Source organism: Microcebus murinus, chromosome 10 (genome assembly GCF_040939455.1).
Source record: "Microcebus murinus isolate Inina chromosome 10, M.murinus_Inina_mat1.0, whole genome shotgun sequence".
Classification (NCBI taxonomy): domain Eukaryota; kingdom Metazoa; phylum Chordata; class Mammalia; order Primates; family Cheirogaleidae; genus Microcebus; species Microcebus murinus.
Window position 1 is genome coordinate 98,025,984 of NC_134113.1, and position 13,411 is coordinate 98,039,394.

Sequence of the window (13,411 nt, forward strand, 5' to 3'; positions counted from 1 at the left end):
CACAGGACACCCTCCACTCCACGCCAGGTTCACTGGTGCCCCGCTGCCAGCTCTTAGCTCCATCGTCACCTTCCCGGAGGGCAGGCCTCACCGTCCCCAAGCTCAGCCAGTGCCTCCCCCACACAGCCACCTGGCACTGGCTTAAGGACCACACTCACTCTTCTGTGGTCCCCACGAGATAGCTGGCTCCATGAATGCAGGCACTGGTCTATGCCATCCATGACTATTGTGTAGACACTTGGCACGAGTGAGCATTCAGAAAGTTTCTGAGTGAACAGCCCTCGTCTGTGCAGGCACCGCGCTGGCCACAGCGAGCGCGGCCTGCACCCACGATGGCTCATGTGACCAGGGCCAGGGCTGAGAGAGCAGCCAGTGCCTTCCCTGCCCTGGGAGCCACAGCAGACAGCACACCGACCCAGTGGCACCCTAGCAGGCATGTCCACAGGCCCAGGGGGCAGGAGCCAGAGCAAGGACAGGCAGAGACAAGGGGCTTCCACTCACATTCCTGTGACTCAGTGGGTCCTCTGCAGAGGAGGGGAGGGGCACACCTGCCCCCCCCACCAGAACCAATCCCGATCCTACAGCCACCAAGTCTCTCAGTAAGTCTCCCACAGGGGCTCCCATGGACCCCATTCCAGCTGGACCTTTGACAAAGAGTCACCCCAGACTCAGGTACAGTCTCTGGAGGCTGTGGGACACAGCAGCTGCAGATGGGCCCCTCAAAGTTGATGCTTTAGGACAATTCCATGTGGACCTGGCCCTGGAGGAGGGGGGAGACAGACCTGCACAGGCAGGGGACTTTAGAGGTGCCCCACCTCCACCTGCCGACAGGCCCAGTGCACACTCATTCTTCACCCCTGCCTCCTGCCGCATGCTGGGGACATGTGGCACATCAGTGACCCAGGACAAAGACACACTGTGAGCTTCTCTCATCTGCAACTGGTCACTGTGTCTGTGACAGGCAGGGAAACCACAGACCAGAACCCTAGCACGGCAGCAGGAGCCTTCTGCAGCTCTGCCCGGCCACGTGGTTCTGACTGGGCCCCTCCCCGCTGGCCGCCCACACACTGACTCTGTCCCTTCCTTGGGCTGTCTCAGAGTCCCCGTGAGGGGGCCGAGCCACACTGTGAGGGCCCCTCACTCCTAGAAGAGAGAGCAGGCTCCAGCGGCCCCCAGGAACATGAGAGGGATTGGAAAGAGGCTGACCCTAACCGTGACAGCCAGCCCTAGCGGAGGCTGTCCCCCGACGTCTTATTTCCCTTCCACCGCACACTTCGGGGCCGGGCCCAACTGGGATGGGGACGGACACCAAGCTGGAGCGCGGGCCTCTCGAGCAGAGGGCTCGGCGCGGGGCTGACCCCAGGCAGGCCTGCACCACGTCACCGGCCAAGGGCGACGCTGGCCTCCTCGGGCACCCACGAGAGGAGCGGGACCTCCTGGCCCCAGCAGCCTTGGAACCTTCTAGGGAGATGAGCCCCCAGCTGTGGGGGTGTGTCCTGGACAAAGGGTAGGACCAGTGTCTGACCCTGTGTCCCTCTCACCTACTGCCACACGAAATAAGTCACAGTCGTGGCTGAGCGAACGCAACACACCACAGAGAGACAGCCTGCTTGTGCTTTTGACGTGTTATCAGTTTTTATTTAAAAACATGCTAAAAACATGGTATTCAATAAAGCCAGGACCAAGATGAAGGAAACGCACAGATTCAGCATCGCAAGCAGAAAAGTGCATCTGAAACAATCAAGCGTGTGCTCTCTGCTCTCCCATCCTGCCCGGGGCGGGCGGGCAGGCCCCTCCCTGAACTGCTGCCTCACTGTGGGGGGGGGGGGATGGGACACTCAGGGGCCCACCGGACTCTGAGGAGCTAAGGGACAAGAATGGACCCCAAGCACCTGGCGCCCAGCTCCTGTCCTGCGCCATGTCCCTGCTAGTTAGCACCTCCACCTGTGGGTGGGCAGGGGCTGGAGAGGAGGGACGGTCACTTCCATCCACTTGGATGGCCACCCACCTGGACTTCCACGCCAGCCTGGAGGGATGGCACCTAGGTCAAATCGCAACATCCACAAGAGTGTCGGGGTGGGGTCAGCAGCCCCCCCAGGAGCCCAGGGTGCAGGCAACGGGGGAGGCCCCAGCTCAAGTGTGCAGGGGGAGTGGGGGGAGACTTGCGCCCAACACCTGCTGCCAGCCTCCTGAGGGCTGCTCTCAGCCCCGCCTGCTCACCCCGCCGCGGGATGGCCCCAGAGAAAGGCCGAGTCTTGATCTGACGTTCCCCTGAAGTCACCTGCAAACCCTCAGGGAATCTGTGTCAGTCTCTAAACCGCCTGCGTCAGACCCGATTGAATGCACTCTGGCTTTGGCAAGGGAAGCCATGAGAGAGGGGGTCCCTGGGCGGAATTCTGCCCCACCAAGATCATGGTCGGAAGCCAAGAAGATGCTGAGCCACCTTCACTGGTGTCACCGGTATGGCCCTCTGCGTAGTTGGGGACTGGTTGGCAGGATGGGCCAGGGGCTTAGAACACCCACCCTGTGCATGGGACTTCTGCCCACTGCAGACGTGGCTAAATGACCAACAGCCAAGCACAGGGCGAGGTGAGAAGGCAGTTCTGGGAGCTGCGGGCAAGGCTCTGCAAAGGACAGGTGAGGTGGGGGCTGGCGCAGGTGGGAGCTGTGGCAAAGGCTCTGGAGCCAGAGGATGCCCCGAAGCACTCCAGAGACAAGATCGCCAGGGAGGCCACCCACCCCCAAATGCACTAGGCTTTTGCTGTTGACTCTGACAAAAATTAAAAATTGCATTGATAGGCATAAACAAACCCACCCAGCCACCCACGGCAAAACGCATTGCACGTCAGGTCCCACTGCGCGACTCGAACACTCATTTGCTGAGCGTCTCCCTGCAGTGGCATGTTTGCCCCAGAATCTGCATTTTGAGGTTCCCAGGGAGGCGGCTGAAGCTCCTTACCAGGAAGGTGGGCCAGCACGAGGGAAGCGCAGTTTCATCCAGATGAGCGACTGCCCGCGTGCACCCAGGCTTCCATAGGCACCCCTACTCCTGTCCCAGAGACGCGGTCTATGCTCGGCCCACCCTGCTCTCCACTGCCACCCCCCAAAACATGAACCCTGAACACACCCGAAGTCCTATCCTCCTGGTCCCGATGTATGTTACTTAAGGTGGATGGAGGAGTCACTGGCTGGCTGGGTGGCTGTGCCTCAGCTCTTGGTAGGTGAGGTTGGAGCGGAGACCTGGGCCCAGCGGGAAACCAAGGTAACAGGCCAAAAGGCGCAGGGAGAAAGGCAGCTGCCACACAAGGCCCCGTCCAGCAGAGGGCGCAAGCTCAGTCCCACAGTCCGGACTCTTCTTAACTCACAACCTTAAGCAGGGGCCCTGTCTGCTGGGCGGGGCGTCCTGCTGCTCATCCCACGCGCCCAGTCTGCACACGCCCTGACTCGGGCTGCCCTCCTCCCAAGACCGCCGTGACGTGACAACAGCCGGTCTGCCCTCTCTTGGGTTCCCTGTACTTCTCCGGGATCGCGCAGGATGTGATCGCCACCCACCCCCCGCGACGTCAGTGAACCCAGGGAAGGAGAGGAGGTCCTGGGACCTGGATGGACACCCTTCCCTCCCCTTCCCAGCAGGTGGCCAGCGGCCGAGCGAGTGGCGGGGAGACCGTGGGCACCAGTTCCACCTCCTTCCCTGTCCCGACGGCTGCGGGTCCTCTGCTGCTGCCTGGGCAGCACAGCACCAGGCCTGCGTCCCCTTCCAGAAGCAAGGGAGAAGTGCGCGGCATCCGAACTAGAGAGGTATCTGAGAGTGCCTAGCAGGAATGTCTGAGAGAGTGACTGGGTGTGCAGGACCTGTGGCAGGCACGCCCATCTGGGGGAGGGGCCTCCCACACGGCAGGGGACAGGAAGGAGGAAGAACACCAGAAACTGCCCGTCAGCAAAAAGCATAAGAGCCCTGCCAGCTGCGGCCGCACTCCTGGCAAGGCGCCTCACCAGCCCCGGAGGACACCCTGCAAAGCAGCGCCCGTGCAGGCCGCTCTCCACGCCGCGCACCTGCCCGCCTCTTCCGGGCTCCTGTCCCCCCAGCCCCTCCTCCTCAGTGCGTCTGGGCAAGAGTCTGGCGGTGTCACACAGTGGTTTGTCCCGACTGACACTGGACGGATGTCCTCTCTTCCCACCCGTCCCCCACCCAAGGGGGAAAAAAGCAAACCATTAAAAAAATCAACACAGTAAAAAGTTATAAACCAGAAAGCTAACCCTAAACTTATCTGAGATAATATTCCTGAATAATCATAATCAGAGTAAAATAAAATAAAAAAGCTACACTGTAAGGTATAAAAAGCCTGGGCGCAATGCTCCAGGGGCCTTGCTTGAAGGCGGTCAGCCCCGCCCCGCCAACCCTCCGTGGCCGTGGACGGCAGTGGCCCCCGCTGGGCTGTCCCCGCCGGGCCCCAGCCCACGCAGGGACGACACCAGTGTGAGGAAGGGCGGGGGCAGAAGCCCGTCAGTGCTGGGGGTTTCTCCTGAGCCGTCCCCGGCCCACCATCGTCTTTGGCAAATACAGATGCAGGTGCAGGAACGCGGCGCCGGGCCCAGGTCTCCATGGTCACTGCCTCCCTGCCTTCCGCCTCCCTGCCCCCCACCCAAAGTCTGAGGCTGAGGCTGAGGCGGCGGGTGGGGGAGGGCCAGCTGGGTGGGTGGGTGCAGGGGCACAGTCTGGAGAGTGCAGGCAGGCGACACAAAGCTCAAATCCTCTTCCTTCCACAGAGCGTCCAAGGGGACAGGCCGCTCCCAGTCGGCACGCTCACGCGTCGTACTTTTTCCCCGTCCGGTGGATGTGCTGGAAGAGGGTCATGGAGAACGCCATGCCCAGGATCTGAAAGACACAGGGAGGCCCTTGGAGGGAAGCTCCAGCAACCTCGGTCTGCCCTCAGCCCTGCAAGTCCTAGGAAGTCACAGGGCACCTCCAGCAGGTGGGTATAACCACTGGTGTGCTGGGAAAAGGCACGAAGACAGTGGGGAACAGAGGAGGTCACCCTGGTGACCCGCTCGGGCCATGCACAGGTGAACTCCAGCTCAGCCCTGGGCTGTCTGTGCAGAAGCCACCCACCCGGTGCACCAGCACCCCATTCAGGGGCTGCTGTGGGCACCAGATGCCCCAAGTGGGAGCCAGCGGGAGCTGAGGTGGGGAAAGGACAGTGGCAGAGACCCCTAAAGATGCATGCCCAGCTGCTCCGGTCTGGTTCTGGAACACAGGAAGTGCCATCTTGGGCCACCGCTGACGCGGTGCTTAGGGCGAAGTTAGCACTCATCTGTGCCCCTCCACTCGTGGGTCCCGAAAGGAGTGGGGCCCCGGGGAAGTGCGGGGGCAGCAGGGAGCCAGCCGTGGCCTCTCAGCCACCGCACAGCGTGCCACATGCACAAACCACAAACATGGGGACGGGGACTCTGCGTGTGCCTTCCATGGTGTGGTCGCAACAGGGGGCCGCGGCAGGTGACCAGCCACACCGTCAGCGCCGGGTGGGACCTCGCCCTCACGCCACGCTGCACGAGGATGGCAGGCCGGGGCTCGGCCTGAGAGCACTCACACAGGCCGCACACACCGTGCACGTGCAACCGCTATGCGTGTCCCTGCTTCCTTTCCCGCCTGGGCGCGGGACGCCGCCTACCTGCATGACAAGGACGCACATCCCCACCGTGCCCAGCACGTGCTTGTTGTCCTCGAACCACGTCTTCACCTTCTCATAGCAGCCCTGGGGAGCAAGGCCCTCAGGTCAGGGTCCGGCCCGCCCCTCCGCCCCTCCCTGCTCTTACCTCCGGACCCCTCGGAGCAGGCCCCGACCCCACAGGTGACCTGCTAAGCCTGCACGGCCCCCGCTCAACCGGTCACCCCCTGACTCTCCAACCTGCGTCCAGCCCCATTTCCCACCTCCTTTGGGCTTCAGTCCCGCGCCCCATCAGGCCTCCCCAGGCCCCTGCCGGGCCCCCACACCAGCAGACCCAGGAAGCAGCGCCCACGCCTCACCGTCCTCCACAAGGGGGTGGTGGCGTTGCGCCCACAGCCCTGGGAGTTCTCCATGCAGCAGCGGTCGGGCACCGTGTTCTCCCCCAGCACCGGGTACCAGTCTGTGTAGTCGGTGACGCCGCAGCAGCGCATCTGCCCGTGAGCGGACGGCGGTCAGGCCCAGCAAGCCCGCCCATCCTCCCCCGCCCCACAAAAGCCGCCACCCTGGAGCTCAGGGAGGAGACCAGGGGCCGTCACTTGTCCCTTGGCCAGGCCCATGGGGGACGTGAGTGACTGCTCCTCCCTAGAGACCAGAGCAGGGGGTGATCAGCCTGCACCCCCAGCAGGAGCTCAGCCCTCCTCACCCCCACTGGCACCCCCCTTTTCTCTGTGGACCACCCCAAGCTGGCTGCCAGCTAGCCACCCGCCGATCCCTCTGCAGGGCTCGGACTGGGGCATGAGGGCGTACTGACTTCCTCCTAGAGGACAGACTCCTCGCCTGAGCCAAGCAGAGTCAGGGCCAACCTAAACTAAACCCTGTCATTCATCACGCAGCTTAGCCACACCACAGCGCCCCCAGCCACCCACTCCTGTATCCCCGTCCCTCTCCGGCTTTATCTGCTTTTGTGTCTTACCCAGTAGTCCCAGCAAATGCCTCCAGTGGGGCTGTACCCTCACCCTGTTCTGGGTTAAAATCCAGAAACGCCCAACTCAGACCCTGGCCGCCCCCTCCTCCCGCCCGGCCTCAGCCAGAGCGCCGGGCCGGCCCTGACCTCGGCCTGGATGATGTTCCAGGCGTTCTTGAGCCCCACGTTGTTCTCGGTGTTGTACAGCAGCAGGCCTTCTTTCAGGTCCTTCTTGGCGTTCTCATTCACCTGCCAGGTCGAGGGACAGGACAGGTTGGCTAGGACCAGGATGCAGATCCTCTCCCCAGCCCACCTGGGCATGCTGGTGACACGGGGGAAAGGCGAGGAGGCCGCTGCTCTGGGGCTCTGCAGCCCAGCAGGGCTGGGGCGGGACAAGCTCACACTCCCAGCTGCACCCCTCCACAGGCCACGGCTTCCCAGAAGAGCTGAACTCTCAGGGGGCGCCAGCCACGCCCACCGGCCACTCTGCCCCCAGGACACACACGACTCCTCCCCACGACTGCCCCTCTCCAGACACCAGCACGAGAAGGGACAGACAGGTCGTTTTGACCTCAGGTCCACCCCTCGTGAGCTGGTGCCTGGACCTCTCCCACCTGCGCTCTACCTGTGACACTGAGATCACAGCAGCCACCCCGGGGCCGTGGCGCCCATTAAGGGAACAATTCTCACAAAGAGCCAAGGACAGGACAATAAACAGCAGTCTCCATGTTGTTGTTTCTTCTCTGCTTCTAACCCTAACAACGCCTCTAACTGCAGTATGGCCTGGGCCACCGCGCCAAGACGCCAGGACGGGCACTGGCACAGGCCTGCGTGAGAGCACCCGAAGGCCGGCTAAGCCCGTGGCCGCCACGCTCTGCAGTGCGACAGAAAGGCCCTCCAGTCTGGCTGTGAACTGTCCCACCTGGTGAGGTCCGAGGGCTCACCCGCCACCTTCCTGGGCCTGAGGCTCAGCCTGAGCCCGGGCGCGCGGCCCGGCCTACAGCAGGCTCTCGAAGAGGAAGCGAACTGCCGTGCTGCTCACCCCGTGTCGCGGGGAAGCCCCTCCTGTCCCTAACGGTGGCTCTCGAATCACCGGCGCAGCTGCCTGCGAAGGTCTGAACTCTTCCTCCTCTACGTTGCGTGAACACACCCAGCGGTGGGAGCTCCCTGAAGCCACAGGCCGCCTGTGGCCACCCTGGTAGCTTAAAGGACTCCACCTCCTAAGGCTGCACAGAGTAATGAGGCCCTCGTCCCCCCATGTCTGCCCCACGCTGCTCCCAGCAAGCTCTCCATCTGGGGCTTTCCTACCTCCTGGCTCCATCCTCCTCCCTGGCAGGTGTTACTACTACCTGCCAGCACTTCCCCCTGCCCGCCCACCCGCCCCTAGGGCAGTGGGGTCCCTGAGGCTCACCTTGTCCATGTAGACAAAGAAGAGGATGAGCAGGATCAGCTCTGCCAGGAGGATGATCAACAGGACAATGAAGAACTGGAAAGGAAGGTTCCAGGCGTGGATACGTGGCAGTGTGACGGCGGGGACAGGGTGCACACAGGAAGGGTGGCGGGGAAGCAGGGACAGCCGGCCCCTGGGCAGGGCTCCCCAGGTCTCTGAGGCCACCTCCTCCTGAGGAAACCCAGACAGCTCGGGCTGGGATAAACCACAGGACTAACCAGGGGGTGGGAAGACAAGGGGCCAGGGTAAGCAATCCTGAGAAGAGGGGTGTGCTCAGCCACAGAACATTCTAGAAGCAATTTCCCTGGGCTCCACTGGGCACCTAGTTGGCTGATAGTCCAGGCCTTGCCTGTCTCAGTGGTGCAAGTGCGGGGAGATCCGGAGTTCAGAGGGTGGGAGATTGGGGGTCCAACTCACACTGAGGAGGAGGCACTTGTTTTCCTTGATGGCCCCCAGGCAGCCGAGGAAGCCCGTCACCATGACGATGGTGCCGATGGCGATGATGAGGTTGGCCGCAGACAGCGAGGGGAAGCTGGGGGAGAAGGTGGCAAAGTTGCCCTGGGACACGGAGAGCCAGATGCCCACGCCAAGCAGCCCGCAGCCGCAGAGCTGAAGAGGAAGGAAAGCCCATTAGACGGCCTCACTCCTGCATGTGTCTCCACCCCAATGCCAGGACACAAAATAGTGAGGACCAGGCCTCATCACGGACCCAGGGTGCATCAGCTTCGTGACCCAGACAGATACCCTATCCTCCCTGTGCCTCAGTCTCCCCATCTGGGAAATGGGGTTGCACCAGCTCATGAACCTCACTCAGAGGATCACTCTGAGCATCAAATTAAATGAGACAGAGGCCAAAGCATGTAGCAAATACTGACGGTACTGGAGTGGTTGGGGTCACTCCACCAGACAGCGATGTGGCCCGGGAAAGTGAGTACGGACTTGTTGCGGGGCGGGGGGGGGGGGGGGGGGGGCACAAGAACCTCAGGGTCTAGTTTCTTGGAGCCAGAACTTCCAGGAACCGTGTCCTGTTGCCCTGACCAGAAGGGCCACTTGCCCACTGTTCCAGGAGGCTGGAGAACACAGCTCCGGCAGGCGGAGAGAAGAGCACTGGTCGGGCTGGCTGAGGGCTGCGCAGCGCGCGGGACGCCAGTCCGCAGCATCCACCCCCGAGCCCGCTGCCAGCACGATCAGCCTGAAAGCCGAGAACCAACTGCTCCATGGCACCCCTGGGACTGCTGGCGCCACCAGCGTCACCTGGGGAAGCTTCTGTTCCATTGGCTGCAAGTCTCCACGTCTGCCGTATTCTGTGCGCAACGTAGCTGACACCCCTCCGCCCCTCTGCCAGCTCGGAGAGGTGTGCGGAGTCTCAGGAGCCCATCGATCAGCCACCCAGTACGTACTGAGCACCGACAGCATGCAGCTCGTGCGCCAGAAAAGCCACAGCCACTTTGGAGGCCTGCCTTCCAGGGGCTTCTGCTCAGGCTGGATGGGGGCAATAAAATGTAGCATCTACCACCCCTGGAAGCATACACTGGTGCCACATAAATGCTACAGGCATTCAGCGGAGGCAATCGCTGTCTCAGTCAGAGAAGCCAGCTGGAAGAGGCGGTCCCTAAAACACAGGTGGCGGACGGACGCAGCGTTCCCCGCAGCAGAGGTGAGACGGCAAGGGCTGGGAGCCACAGGCCCGGGCTGGATGCTCAGCCCCAGCTTGTCGGGCTGTGTGGCCTTGTGAACTCCTCTCACACAGAATGAGACTGTCGTCACCTTCCTCCCGCGCTGTTGTGAGAATTCAAGTGGAATGGCACGTGGGAAGTGGGTGGCCAGCACCGGGCACTGCTTGCTGAGAAGGCACTTCCTGAGCAGTTGCTACGTGCAGGGAGCGTGCTGGTCGCTGTGGCTCCGAGGCCCAGCGGCCCTGCCCCCACGCCACTCCGGCTCCAGGGAAGCAGCACGGGCGCATGGCCTAACACGAGGCAGCTCGTTGGGCAGAGACGGTACGAAATGTGCTCAGGACGGCGAGGGAAAGGGACAGAGGCGTCCCCAAGGAGAGGGCACTTCCTTCGCTCATTCAGTCCACGCCCTGAGCGAGCTGCCACATGTCCCCGCAGGCCCCGCCCCGAGACCGGAGACTGCAGCGAACGGCCTCAGCCAAGCCCCTGCTTCGTGAAGGGCGGATTCTTACTGGGACATGGTCCTCCCTTAAGCAGCACGGCGGAATCTCAGGTGCCGCTACGTGCCACGGAGAAAATAAGCACGTGTAGAAAGTCGTGAGTAGCTGGGAGAGGCTGAGCAGGGAAGGCCTCTGGCAAAGGCGGCACTGGAGCTGGGACGCAAATGAGAGAGCCGCGTGACACCTGGGGGGAGAATGTTCTGGAGAGAAGGAACAGCCTGGCCAGCCAAGGAAGCACAGGCTGGCCCAGTGGCTGGAACTGGACGCAGGAGGCGACAAGAAGCAAGAGACTAAGCAGGCGGGGCGGCCGGGGCAGGTCACCGGGGACCTCGCAGGTAAAGAGCTTGTGCGGTGTCCTGGGTGATGGAAGGCCCAGAGGGGAACGACATGATCCGATTTGCTGCTGCTCAGAGAAGATGCCGTGGGGGTGACGGGGTGGCCAGGACGGCAACCAGAGGCCACTGTGATTAGGCGAGAGGTGCGGCCTAGCCCAGGTGGCTATGGAGGGGCAGTGAGAGCGGAGCGATTTGAGACGGATTTTGAAGGCAATATTGACAGACCTTGCTGGGCTTTGAAAAATGAGCAGGATTTTCATCAACTGGGAAACAGAAAGGTGGCCCAGACTGCGCATGATAAAAGGCCAGATGTTTCCACGTATCACTAAACCAGAGATGGCTTGAGGAGCTGTAGGGCATCAGTTAGGCAAGTCGAGCGGCTGCCTGGGTCCCCCACACTGTGGAGAGGGGTCCTGCGGCTCCTTCACCCTGCAGCAGCCCCAGGCGGAACCAGGCCAGGGCCCCCAAGGCAGGGGCACACCGGGACCCTCAGCACCCCAAGTGCAGCGCCACAGCGCCCTGGGGCGGCGATGGGGCACACCACCACCTGTGGCCACTAGGTGGCGCGCCCGGCCGCCTCAGCAGCTCTGGGTTCGCCAGTGACGCTGCAACTCTCCACCTGTCACTCCAACTTTGCGCGGCCTGGCCAGCGTCTATGCTGCCAGCTCAATTTCCCTTTCATTAATCATACCATAGAAAATTCATGATCTTTGTGTGAAGATTTATGGCTCTAAAAGCCAGACCCCGAAATGAACAAGTGGAAAACCCGCACTTGCTGTCCTCACTACAGGTGGCTGCTGTGACCCAAGGAGCCCCGCCCCCACAGCCGGAGACCGCGGGGCTCCCAGGCCCCAGAGCTAGACCTCCCTGCGCCTAGACCAGTTCTCGGAGTCCAGCTTTCTCCAGAGGCCATTTCCCATGGGCAGTGGCTGGCGGGGTCCCTCCCTCTCCACTCTCCTGCCAGGGACGGCCACACTGCCAGGGGCCTGTCTGGTGAAACCTCACAGGTCAGAGGCTCCCAGGAGCTGGTCATTTCCACTCCAAATGGTTCTCTCACTTCACATCCCACACTCCTTGATCTGGTCTGCAAGTTCCCCAAAGACCCACCCTGGGAGCGTCCTTCCACCACTCAGAGAACGGGGCTGGGGCCGTCCCAAATCCCCACCTTTTCTCACTTCCTTCCCAGGTCCTCCCAGGCCCCAGGCCCATAAGACCTGCTGCCTCCAGGAGGCATCCCTTTCAGCAGCCTGCACCTCTCTCCCCACAAGCCTTCCTCTCAAAGTCCTCATTCCCCTCCCCCACAGGGCCGCAACTGCACTGCTCTAGGGTGTCCTGCACAAGTCCCGCATCCCCTGCCACACTCCCTGCCCCCAGGAGCCTCCTGCTGGGCAGCCCCCTACACTCCCATCTTCAGATGACCCAGACTAGCAGAGCCTCCAGGCAAGGGGTAAACAGAGATCGCGCCTTAATTTTATAGGTAAGGACACTAAGGGGCAGATGGAGGTCCCTAGTCTGTCCAGGTCACCAGCCACCCCTGGTGTGACCCGAGCCTGGTCAGTGCCCTTTTCTGAGCAGGGCAGACCTAGGGACCATCTCGAGCACCCAGATTCCTTTGCCCCCTGCCCACTCCCCCAATAACTTCAATCCCAGGTTTCTGAATAAATGCACATCCAAATTTGAGAAGACGAACTCCCATCCTTGCATTTGCCCAGGCTGGGACAAGAGCTTGGTTCACGACTTTTGGTGCAGACCCCTTCTCTACCGCCTCTCCCCTGGAGACCTGGGAGTGCACACCTGGCCTGCAGCCGACTGACGGGACAGACACCAAGACAAGCCGCCCTGGCCCTGGCCTCACACCTGGATCACCACCCACTGGCCTCCCTGCCTCTCGCCTCTGTTTTTCAGTGCAGCCTGGATGGAGCAGCCTGAATCCTTAACACCTCTCTCATCATGCTGCTACCCTGTGTGACCTTGAGAGTCTTTGGCTCTCCAAGGCCAAATTTCCTTTAAAATGTGGGATTTGGACTAGGTCATCTCTCAGGTCCCTCCAATGTGGTCTTAGCCACGCCTGAGACATGTTGCTCCCATCCCCCAGTCCAGCAGTTCTGGAGCAGGAGCAATTTCACTCTTCACAGGACATCGGACGTGTCTAGGAGCATTTTTGGTTGTCACAACTAAGGCAGGGTGTGCTACTGGCATGTGGTGGGCAGAGGCCCGGGATGCCACTAAAAACCCTACAGCGCACAGGGAAGACCCACAACCAAGAGCTACCTGGCCCCAAATGTCAATAGAGGTTGAAACACCCAGCCCCAGCCCCAGCCCCAGCCCCAGCGCCCACCTCGGGCTGTCAGCCCTGAGCACACAGCACAGCCACCAGAGGAAGGACCTGGTGTGGTCCTCCCAGCGGGGGGGCAGGGGCAGCCAAGGACGGCGCTGGCTCTGAAAGGATGGCACAACCCAAGAGGAAGACAGTGCTGGGGAGACCCCAGCTGGGCAGCTGGGAGGGCCGGGCCAGGGCAGCTTCGAGGCTGGGGTCTGGGAGGTGGCAGTGGGCAGCAGGGAGGGCTGACAGCAGGAACAGCTTTGCCACGGAGTCCTGCACAGGTGGGGACAAGAAACCAGGAAGCTGACCGCTGGGGCCAGAGCAGGGAGGAGTAGGGCAGGGGAGCTGCCCCACGTGGAGGATGCCCAGCCCAGGAAGGAGGCAAGGACAGTTGTGGCACAGCCAAAGCTTCGAGCCAGAGAGCTTAGCTGGTGGCATTCTGGAAAATTCCCTTCCAAAACCAGAGGGTTGTCTCAGCTGACATGACCAAGCTATAAGGC

At 62.0% G+C, this 13,411-nt stretch overlaps 1 protein-coding gene across 3 annotated transcripts in view; it reads right to left on the reverse strand.

Moving 5' to 3' along the window:
• Positions 1-1,610: 1,610 nt before the first annotated feature.
• Positions 1,611-13,411, reverse strand: part of TSPAN9 (tetraspanin 9) — a 193,126-nt gene continuing 181,325 nt past the window's right edge. For all 3 annotated transcript variants that reach the window (XM_012783180.2, XM_076007761.1, XM_012783179.3), the window contains 6 exons: positions 8,498-8,689; positions 8,042-8,116; positions 6,778-6,879; positions 6,026-6,157; positions 5,670-5,753; positions 1,611-4,876 (listed from right to left, as the gene is read on the reverse strand). In XM_012783180.2, coding sequence (XP_012638634.1) covers positions 4,805-4,876; positions 5,670-5,753; positions 6,026-6,157; positions 6,778-6,879; positions 8,042-8,116; positions 8,498-8,689 — 657 coding nt within the window. In that variant the 3' untranslated portion in view covers positions 1,611-4,804. The remainder of the gene's footprint in view (positions 4,877-5,669; positions 5,754-6,025; positions 6,158-6,777; positions 6,880-8,041; positions 8,117-8,497; positions 8,690-13,411) is intronic.